This window comes from Nerophis lumbriciformis, linkage group LG33 (genome assembly GCF_033978685.3).
Source record: "Nerophis lumbriciformis linkage group LG33, RoL_Nlum_v2.1, whole genome shotgun sequence".
Lineage (NCBI taxonomy): Eukaryota > Metazoa > Chordata > Actinopteri > Syngnathiformes > Syngnathidae > Nerophis > Nerophis lumbriciformis.
In genome coordinates, this window is record NC_084580.2 from 20,989,749 (window position 1) to 21,002,500 (window position 12,752).

General features: G+C 34.4%; 1 protein-coding gene across 1 annotated transcript in view; it reads right to left on the reverse strand.

The window, feature by feature from the left end:
• The window catches only part of lg33h5orf22 (linkage group 33 C5orf22 homolog), a 48,556-nt gene that overhangs the window by 19,350 nt on the left and 16,454 nt on the right, over positions 1–12,752 (reverse strand). The window contains exon 6 of the mRNA XM_061928732.1: positions 799–861. Coding sequence (XP_061784716.1) covers positions 799–861 — 63 coding nt within the window. The remainder of the gene's footprint in view (positions 1–798; positions 862–12,752) is intronic.

Below are 12,752 nucleotides of genomic sequence, written 5' to 3' on the forward strand. Positions count from 1 at the left end.
TGGAGCTTCAGCTGAAGAACAGAACGGCCGACTTTGGACTGTTTTTCGCTGGCTTTGGATGAGAGCTGCGATGTACATAACACCACCCAGCTGCTCATCTTCTTACGTGGGATAACTGCAGGCTTTCAAATCACGGGACAACCACAGGTAATGACTTGTTCACATAGGTAAATGCGTGTTTAGGACTGAAATGGGACGAGCTAGCAGGTGTGACAACAGATGGTTGTGTAAATCTGACGGGGGAAAATGTTGGACTTTTAAAGAGGATGCAGGATAAAGTGACAGAAATTGACATTTTTGCATTGTATTATACATCAGGAAGTGTTGTGTAAGACAGTGTTAAAAATAAAACCATCAAAGGCAATCTGCTTTTGTATAAAGTTAAGTTAGGTTGAAATTATTATTATTATTTATCTTACGATATATCAAAAATAATCTGAGCAAAGTTTAATTGAAATATCGTCGGTGCTTAGGTTGCTCATAATTAATTGCCCACCCCTGATCTAACGTATATATCTGCGGCTTATAAAGCTGAAACATTTTCCCCCCCTAAAATTCGTCTAAGTCCAAGTCTAAGTCTTCTCAAGCTTCACTTAGCATTTATTTCATGGTGTTGTTTAAATTTAGCCTAGCAGTTAGCTTAGCTATTAGCGTGCCTGCTAACTCGGCGTGTAACATGTTTAGCCTCGTCCTTCAGAGATAATACCAAGAAACGCAGTTTGTTTGCCGTAATGGAGGCGATTGGTAGTTTAGGAGTAGCTAGCCTACGCGGACTTCTCGAGTTATAAAAAGGATTACCTCGTTAGCGTCAGCACCAGGTCCTCTGAAGCTGTAGAGTTCCTGAAGGATGACGTATTCTTCCTACGTTGGGAGCGTCAGAGAGAAAGAATGTCAATTTAGTTTGTCGACCTTTCACAGGACATATAAGACGTCATGCAGGTTGTAGACACGTCGTGTATGGCAGTGCCGGCCCAAGCCTCCATGGGGCCCTAAGCAAAATTTGATTTTGGGGCCCTCTATTTCTGCCAATAATATATAAATAATATATAAACTCATTGCGGCTCTGGCAGTGTTGTTTACATTATCCTATTGTCAGCCTGGCATGTCTTTACAAATGACATGTCATTTATAAAGATATGGGGGTGGCCCAGTTAAGAACATAAATAATACCAATGAATGAACGAATGATGTCCAGAGTGCCACATATGGTTCCTAATCTTAAAATGTAGAAAACATTCAGCTACAAGAGTGGCCTGGGGTTGAACAGTCCAAGTGATAAAGCTTTGTATTTACAGTAAAAGTGTCATATTGTCTCATCAGTCTTGTACTTATTAGTCTTTAATTACTAGTTTACATTTTTAGTTAATTGATTATATTTAATGTTTACTTTGTACAAAGCAGAGGTGTGGACTCGAGTCACATGACTTGGACTCGAGTCAGACTCGAGTCATGAATTTGATGACTTTAGACTCGACTTGACAAAATGTAAAAAGACTTGCAACTCGACTTAGACTTTAACATCAATGACTTGTGACTTCACTTGGACTTGAGCCTTTTGAATTGACATGACTTGCTACTTTCCCCAAAACCCAAAGATGAAAAAGTTATTCGGGAGCGCTCCGTATTTTTCATTGTGTACTTGTCTATCAGCGTTGCGTGTGTCAGCTGGTGTGCTCTCAGTACAACAGCCAATCAAATTAGATCTACTTTGTTTTCATCACACAGCATTCATCCAATCAAATCGCAGGACAACCAACGAAGAAGACATGTCCAAACCACACGCCAGGGAACAAAAAATGATACCTAAAATAATTTTGTTTGGGTATAAAAATTACGAGGTGGTCAACACAAAACGGTTTGCAGTATGCAACACATGCGGTTCGAAAATTACTGATGGAGAGGCAACAACTTCCAACTTCGTCCGGCATTTGAAGTTGCACAAAGAACGGTAAGTTTTGAATGAAAGATAACGTTTATTGGCTAAGTAACGTGACTTTTATTTGCTGTGTAGTTAAATCAGTGAGGCTGTAAACTCACTGCTAACGTTATAACGTTATTGCAAACACGGGAATCTGTTGCAGTTCACTACCTTATTCATACTTTTTGTTCAGTGATTTTTTTAAGCAGGGTTACGTTAGTCAATATATCACACGTAACGTTAAACGGCGGTCAGCAGCACCGCGTATTTTAGCCACCTAAAAAAAGACAAAAATAGTAAAATAAAGGTCAGTTAAAATGTATACTATATTATGAATATGTGTACCGTTTTAGCTAGCTTTCTGACATACTGTTGGTTGTTTACCTCAGTGGTCCCCAACCACCGGGCCGCGGCCCGGTACTGGTCCGTGGATCGATTGGTATCGGGCCGCACAAGAAATATATATTTTTTAATTTTTTTAATTAAATCAACATAAAAAACACAAGATACACTTACAAGTAGTGCACCAACCCAAACAAACTCTCTCCCCCCTTTTGTTCTGGGCATTGAACATGAAGACTCTTCCTTCACTGTTCCGAGTGGCCATGAGAGTCTTGGCAGTGCCTGCCTCCAGTGCTCCAGTGGAGCGAGTTTTCAGCCATGGTGGCATCATACTACGCCCCCATCGTGCACAAATGACTGACAGACTCTTGGCTAATTTGGTCTTTTGCAAATGCAATGCAGCATAGGGCCCTGACATATAAAAAGTACAACTTTTTTGTTATGTTCACGTATATGTCATGTTTTTTCAATGTTAACACTTTTGTACAAATAAGTACATTTGCACTTTATTTTTCAATGTGTTTGTTCTGTAAAGGAATGAGTTAATGTTTAAAATGACTGGTTAATAGTGCTATTATAAAGTGCAATGTCAGCACAATTTTCTTTCCTGCAATTTAAAATGCACTTCTTTTAATAAATAAATACAGCGTTTGAAAAGCATACACAATCTGTGTTAATATATTAGTCTGTGGTTAAAAGGACTTGAAAGGACTCGAAACTCAAAATGCAGGACTTAGGACTTGACTTGAGACTTTCCAGTCTTGACTTTGGACTTGACTCGGGGCTTGCCTGTCTTGACTCGGGACTTGACTCGGACTTGAGGGCAAAGACTTGAGACTTACTTGTGACTTGCAAAACAATGACTTGGTCCCACCTCTGGTACAAAGAGAGCGCAGTCTACTGAAGTTAAATTCATCAATAGTTTTCCCCTTTGAAAGACGCAAGGCAAATTCCTTCCATTTCACCATGTTGCTACAATGATCTTCACTGTTTTCATGCTGTTTCAGCAGTGCACCTATGTTGACCCAATCCCGCTGTCCCTCGGCTGCCAGTTTTAAGGACCTTTTGGAAAATAATTTGCAGCAAAAGCAATAGACTGCATCTTTACTTCTTGAATAAGTCAGCCAGCTACGCTTGACTTTTTCTCCATTGACTAGCTGCCTGTAGGTATAATGATAATGAAAACTTGGGCCATCATGCCGTTTGGGGAATGAAAAGTTCTCCTTAATAGACAGTGGTCCTCTGATCACCTGTCTGAATCTGAGAGGAAAGATATGGCGTCACATTAGTGCCAAAAATCCGAGCGCATAAAAACTGTTATCGCGCACTGATTCTCCACTTTGTGCGCGCGCGACACCCTTTTGCGCGCGCGTGGTGTCTTTTTGCGCGCGCGCGCCGTCTCGGTCTGTGCGCTCTCTGTGTACTCCTGGCATCTCTCCTCGCGCTGTCATGTTTCTTTTTGGCACTTTGGGGGCAGGTATGCTTAGACGGCCCCTCCTTTCTGATTGGCTCTGAGCATTTTTCATAAGACCAATGATTCTCCAGCGTAGCAACGTTGTAGCCATCTTACCTCGGACAGCTAGCCTCAATCATTACATTGATGTCAAAGCAAGTTGTGGTAATTTAATTAGTACATGTACCAATTAAATTACCATAACTTGCTCAATTTTCGACCAATTTACAAACGGTTTGCCTTGTTACAAATCTTATTACATGTAGATATGACATAGGATGCTGCACCTGTTGAAATCACCTCTTTCGCTATAAAAAAAAAGACTTAATTGTGCAACATAGTTGTGTAGGGTCAGTGTTAGTCAGTTCTCTGATTATTTTAAACTGTTTCAGAATACATTATTAAAAGGCTATTTTTAACATTTTAAAAACAAAATTCAAAGATTATTTCATTAATTTTATGGCTGAATCAAAAGAAATTCCATAAATTAGAAAACAAATGTTCAAGAAGAAGTGAAAACTTTGCGCCTATAACAATCTTGATACATATTGACGATGACCCGCCCTGCTATACTTCTGATTATCTCTGAGCATTTTTCGCCTGGCCAATCAGAAAGAAGCATTACCCGCCCCCAAAGTGCCAAAACGAAACATGCCAGCGCACAGACCGAGACGGCACGCGCGCAAAAAGGCTCCACGCGCGCGCAAAAGGGTGTGACGCCCGCGCACGAAGTGGAGAATCAGCGCGCGATAACAGTTTTTATGCGCTCGGATTTTTGGCACTAATGTGACGCCATAGCAGGCGGCAAACGTCACAGGTGCAGCAGAGGCAGCTTTACATTTAAAGAGAGGCAGGAAGAATCACTAAGCCTAGATCAGCAGCAGCACTCTGTTGACCTAAAATTGTGTTTTTATACAATAATATATCTTTGATCATTTAGAAATCATCAGTCAGACTCGTACATGCAAAAAATAAAAAATAAGAATTTTTTTGTTAATTGCTTTTGGGGGCCCCCTGGTGGCCGCGGGGCCCTAAGCAAGCGCTTAGTACGCTTATGCCTTGGGCCGGCTCTGGTGTATGGACGTCCACATGGACCACTCTGCGCTAAGAGAGCACGGCCTCTAACTGCTCGGACGGTGGTGTGTTTTTACTAAAAGTTTAGATTGGTGTCGGACATTTGTGACCCTTGTAGCTCCTGTTAGCATTTCAGCTAGCTGGCGATTAGGGAAATCACAGTTTGACAAAATGTATTTGACTGTCGCGAGTTTTACCGAGACCTTTCATGAAAACTGGTAATTGTTACGTTCCTCATGATGACTAATAACATAGAATGACTGGGCAAATATTTTGACTCGGGGGCCACATTGAGAGAAGAATTAATGTGTCTGGAGGGGCCAATGTGGATAAATTGTATGTACACACTTAGCTGTAAAAACCTGCCGTACAGTATGTGTGTTTGGGTCCCTTTTTTCCAGGAACACTAATACCAAAAGTCACAATGTCAGACCACCTAAAAAAACCAGAATGGAATTTTACAGTTTTTTACTGAATGGGACACCCAAAATGTACATGAAAATAAAGAAAGTGGGATTTACAACACTTTATAAAACACTGAATATTAACAAGATATGAACATCACTTCTCTTTTACGTGGGATTTATAATATTAACTATGAACAATAAAACACTGAATATTAACAACATATGAATGTCGCTCCTCTTTTACGTGGGATTTATAATATTAACTATGAACAATAAAACACTGAATATTAACAACATATGAATGTCGCTCCTCTTTTACGTGGGATTTATAATATTAACTATGAACAATAAAACACTGAATATTAACAACATATGAATGTCGCTCCTCTTTTACGTGGGATTTATAATATTAACTATGAACAATAAAACACTGAATATTAACAACATATGAATGTCGCTCCTCTTTTACGTGGGATTTATAATATTAACTATGAACAATAAAACACTGAATATTAACAACATATGAATGTCGCTCCTCTTTTACGTGGGATTTATAATATTAACTATGAACAATAATACTCTGATTAACAACATATGAACATCGCTCCTCTTTTTTGTGGGACTAACAATATTAACTATGAACAATAAAACACTGAATATTAACAACATATGAACATCACTCCTCTTTTACGTGGGATTTACAATATCAACTATGAACAATAAAACACTGAATATTAACAACATATGAACGTCGCTCCTCTTTTATGTAGGATTTACAATATTAACTATGAACAATAAATTTGATTAACAACATATGAACGTCGCTCCTCTTTTACGTGGGATTTACAACATTAACTATGAACAAAAAAAACTGAATATTAAGAACATATAAACATCACTCCTCTTTTATGTGGGATTTATAATATTAACTATGAACAATAAAACACTGAATATTAACAACATATGAACGTTGCTCTTCTTTTACGCGGGATTAACAATATTAACAATGAAACACTGAATATTAACAACATATGAACGTCGCTCCTCTTTTACGTAAGATTTACAATATTAACTATGAACAATAATACTCTGATTAACAACATATGAACATCGCTCCTCTTTTTTGTGGGACTAACAATATTAACTATGAACTATAAAACACTGAATATTAACAACATATGAACATCGTTCTTCTTTTACGTGGCATTTACAACATTAACTATGAACAACAAAACACTGAATATTAACAACATATGAACATGGCTCCTCTTTTATTTGGGATTTACAACATTAACTATTAACTATGAACAATAAAACACTGAATATTAAGAACATATGAACGTCGCTACTCTTTTATGTGGGAATTACAACATTAACTATGAACAATAAAACACTGAATATTAACAAGATATGAACGTCGCTCCTCTTTTCCGTGGGATTTACAACATTAACTATGAACAATAAAACACTGAATATTAACAACATATGAACGTCGCTCCTCTTTTACGTGGGATTAACAATATTAACAATAAGACGCTGAATATTAACAAACATATTAACGTCGCTCCTCTTTTACGTGGGATTTACAATATTAACTATGAACAATAAAACACTGAATATTAACAACATATGAACGTCGCTCCTCTTTTACGTGGGATTTACAATATTAACTGTGAACAATAAAACACTGAATATTAACAACATATGAACATCGCTCCTCTTTTATGTGGGATTAACAATATTAACAATAAAACACTGAATATAAACAAACATATGAACGTCGCTCCTCTTTTACGTGGGATTTACAACATTAACTATGAACAATAAAACACTGAATATTAACAAGATATAAACATCACTCCTCTTTTACATGGGATCAACAATATTAACTATGAACAATAAAACACTGAATATTAACAACATATGAACGTCGCTCCTCTTTTAAGTGGGAATTACAACTTTAACTATGAAAAATAAGACACTGAATATCAACAACATATGAACGTCGCTCCTCTTTTACGTGGGATTAACAATATTAACAATAAAACACTGAATATTAACAAACATATGAACGTCGCTCCTCTTTTATGGAGGATTTACAATATTAACTATGAACAGTAAAACTCTGATTAACAACATATGAACGTCGCTCCTCTTTTACGTGGGATTAACAATATCAACTATGAACAATAAAACACTGAATATTAACAACATATGAACGTCGCTCCTCTTTTACGTGGGATTAACAATATTAACAATAAAACACTGAATATTAACAAACATATGAACGTCGCTCCTCTTTTACGTGGGATTAACAATATTAACTATGAACAATAAAACACTGAATATTAACAACATATGAACGTCGCTCCTCTTTTACGTGGGGTTAACAATATTAACAATAAAACACTGAATATTAACAAACATATGAACGTCGCTCCTCTTTTATGTGGGATTTACAATATCAACTATGAACAATAAAACACTGAATATTAACAACATATGAACGTCGCTCCTCTTTTATGTAGGATTTACAATATTAACTATGAACAATAAAACACTGAATATTAACAACATATGAACGTCGCTCCTCTTTTAAATGGGATTTACAACATTAACTATGAACAATAAGACACTGAATATTAACAACATATGAACGTCGCTCCTCTTTTATGTGGGATTTACAATATTAACTATGAACAGTAAAACTCTGATTAACAACATATGAACGTCGCTCCTCTTTTACGTGGGATTAACAATATCAACTATGAACAATAAAACACTGAATATTAACAACATATGAACGTCGCTCCTCTTTTACGTGGGATTTATAATATTAACTATGAACAATAATACTCTGATTAACAACATATGAACATCGCTCCTCTTTTTTGTGGGACTAACAATATTAACTATGAACAATAAAACACTGAATATTAACAAGATATGAACATCACTTCTCTTTTACGTGGGATTTATAATATTAACTATGAACAATAAAACACTGAATATTAACAACATATGAATGTCGCTCCTCTTTTACGTGGGATTTATAATATTAACTATGAACAATAAAACACTGAATATTAACAACATATGAATGTCGCTCCTCTTTTACGTGGGATTTATAATATTAACTATGAACAATAAAACACTGAATATTAACAACATATGAATGTCGCTCCTCTTTTACGTGGGATTTATAATATTAACTATGAACAATAAAACACTGAATATTAACAACATATGAATGTCGCTCCTCTTTTACGTGGGATTTATAATATTAACTATGAACAATAAAACACTGAATATTAACAACATATGAATGTCGCTCCTCTTTTACGTGGGATTTATAATATTAACTATGAACAATAATACTCTGATTAACAACATATGAACATCGCTCCTCTTTTTTGTGGGACTAACAATATTAACTATGAACAATAAAACACTGAATATTAACAACATATGAACATCACTCCTCTTTTACGTGGGATTTACAATATCAACTATGAACAATAAAACACTGAATATTAACAACATATGAACGTCGCTCCTCTTTTATGTAGGATTTACAATATTAACTATGAACAATAAATTTGATTAACAACATATGAACGTCGCTCCTCTTTTACGTGGGATTTACAACATTAACTATGAACAAAAAAAACTGAATATTAAGAACATATAAACATCACTCCTCTTTTATGTGGGATTTATAATATTAACTATGAACAATAAAACACTGAATATTAACAACATATGAACGTTGCTCTTCTTTTACGCGGGATTAACAATATTAACAATGAAACACTGAATATTAACAACATATGAACGTCGCTCCTCTTTTACGTAAGATTTACAATATTAACTATGAACAATAATACTCTGATTAACAACATATGAACATCGCTCCTCTTTTTTGTGGGACTAACAATATTAACTATGAACTATAAAACACTGAATATTAACAACATATGAACATCGTTCTTCTTTTACGTGGCATTTACAACATTAACTATGAACAACAAAACACTGAATATTAACAACATATGAACATGGCTCCTCTTTTATTTGGGATTTACAACATTAACTATTAACTATGAACAATAAAACACTGAATATTAAGAACATATGAACGTCGCTACTCTTTTATGTGGGAATTACAACATTAACTATGAACAATAAAACACTGAATATTAACAAGATATGAACGTCGCTCCTCTTTTCCGTGGGATTTACAACATTAACTATGAACAATAAAACACTGAATATTAACAACATATGAACGTCGCTCCTCTTTTACGTGGGATTAACAATATTAACAATAAGACGCTGAATATTAACAAACATATTAACGTCGCTCCTCTTTTACGTGGGATTTACAATATTAACTATGAACAATAAAACACTGAATATTAACAACATATGAACGTCGCTCCTCTTTTACGTGGGATTTACAATATTAACTGTGAACAATAAAACACTGAATATTAACAACATATGAACATCGCTCCTCTTTTATGTGGGATTAACAATATTAACAATAAAACACTGAATATAAACAAACATATGAACGTCGCTCCTCTTTTACGTGGGATTTACAACATTAACTATGAACAATAAAACACTGAATATTAACAAGATATAAACATCACTCCTCTTTTACATGGGATCAACAATATTAACTATGAACAATAAAACACTGAATATTAACAACATATGAACGTCGCTCCTCTTTTAAGTGGGAATTACAACTTTAACTATGAAAAATAAGACACTGAATATCAACAACATATGAACGTCGCTCCTCTTTTACGTGGGATTAACAATATTAACAATAAAACACTGAATATTAACAAACATATGAACGTCGCTCCTCTTTTATGGAGGATTTACAATATTAACTATGAACAGTAAAACTCTGATTAACAACATATGAACGTCGCTCCTCTTTTACGTGGGATTAACAATATCAACTATGAACAATAAAACACTGAATATTAACAACATATGAACGTCGCTCCTCTTTTACGTGGGATTAACAATATTAACAATAAAACACTGAATATTAACAAACATATGAACGTCGCTCCTCTTTTACGTGGGATTAACAATATTAACTATGAACAATAAAACACTGAATATTAACAACATATGAACGTCGCTCCTCTTTTACGTGGGGTTAACAATATTAACAATAAAACACTGAATATTAACAAACATATGAACGTCGCTCCTCTTTTATGTGGGATTTACAATATCAACTATGAACAATAAAACACTGAATATTAACAACATATGAACGTCGCTCCTCTTTTATGTAGGATTTACAATATTAACTATGAACAATAAAACACTGAATATTAACAACATATGAACGTCGCTCCTCTTTTAAATGGGATTTACAACATTAACTATGAACAATAAGACACTGAATATTAACAACATATGAACGTCGCTCCTCTTTTATGTGGGATTTACAATATTAACTATGAACAGTAAAACTCTGATTAACAACATATGAACGTCGCTCCTCTTTTACGTGGGATTAACAATATCAACTATGAACAATAAAACACTGAATATTAACAACATATGAACGTCGCTCCTCTTTTACGTGGGATTAACAATATTAACAATAAAACACTGAATATTAACAAACATATGAACGTCGCTCCTCTTTTACGTGGGATTAACAATATTAACTATGAACAATAAAACACTGAATATTAACAACATATGAACGTCGCTCCTCTTTTACGTGGGGTTAACAATATTAACAATAAAACACTGAATATTAACAAACATATGAACGTCGCTCCTCTTTTATGTGGGATTTACAATATCAACTATGAACAATAAAACACTGAATATTAACAACATATGAACGTCGCTCCTCTTTTATGTAGGATTTACAATATTAACTATGAACAATAAAACACTGAATATTAACAACATATGAACGTCGCTCCTCTTTTAAATGGGATTTACAACATTAACTATGAACAATAAGACACTGAATATTAACAACATATGAACGTCGCTCCTCTTTTATGTGGGATTTACAATATTAACTATGAACAATAAAACACTGAATATTAACAACATATCGGTATGAACGTCGCTCCTCTTTTATGTAGGATTTACAATATTAACTATGAACAATAAAACTCTGATTAACGACATATGAACGTCGCTCCTCTTTTACGTGGGACTAACAATATTAACTATGAACAATAAAACACTGAATATTAACAACATACAGTATGAACGTCGCTCCTCTTTTAAGTGGGATTTACAACATTAACTATGAACAATAAAACAAAGAATATTAACAACATATGAACGTCGCTCCCCTTTTACGTGGGATTTACAATATTAACTATGAACAATAAAACACTGAATATTAACAACATATGAACGTCGCTCCTCTTTTACGTGGGATTAACAATATTAACAATAAAACACTGAATATTAACAAACATATGAACGTCGCTCCTCTTTTACGTGGGATTTACAATATTAACTATGAACAGTAAAACTCTGATTAACAACATATGAACGTCGCTCCTCTTTTACGTGGGATTTACAATATTAACTATGAACAATAAAACACTGAATATTAACAACGTATGAACATCACTCTTCTTTTACGTGGGATTTACAATATCAACTATGAACAATAAAACACTGAATATTAACAACATATGAACGTCACTCCTCTTTTATGTAAGATTTACAATATCAACTATGAACAATAAAACACTGAATATTAACAACATATGAACGTCGCTCCTCTTTTATGTAAGATTTACAATATCAACTATGAACAATAAAACACTGAATATTAACAACATATGAACGTCGCTCCTCTTTTACGTGGGATTAACAATATTAACAATAAAACACTGAATATTAACAACATATGAACGTCGCTCCTCTTTTACGTGGGATTAACAATATTAACTATGAACAATAAAACACTGAATATTAACATCACTCCTCTTTTACGTGGGATTTACAATATTAACTATGAACAATAAAACACTGAATATTAACAACATATGAACGTCACTCCTCTTTTACGTGGGATTTACAATATTAACTATGAACAATAAAACACTGAATATTAACAACATATGAACGTCACTCCTCTTTTACGTGGGATTTACAACATTAACTATGAACAATAAAACACTGAATATTAACAACATATGAACGTCGCTCCTCTTTTAAATGGGATTTACAACATTAACTATGAACAATAAGACACTGATATTAACAACATATGAACGTCGCTCTTTTATGTGGGATTTACAATATCAATTATGAACAATAAAACACTGAATATTAACAACATATAAACATCACTCCTCTTTTACATGGGATCAACAACATTAACTATGAACAATAAAACACTGAATATTAACAACATATGAACGTCGCTCCTCATTTACGTGGGATTTACAATATCAATTATGAACAATAAAACACTGAATATTAACAACATATAAACATCACTCCTCTTTTACATGGGATCAACAATATTAACTAT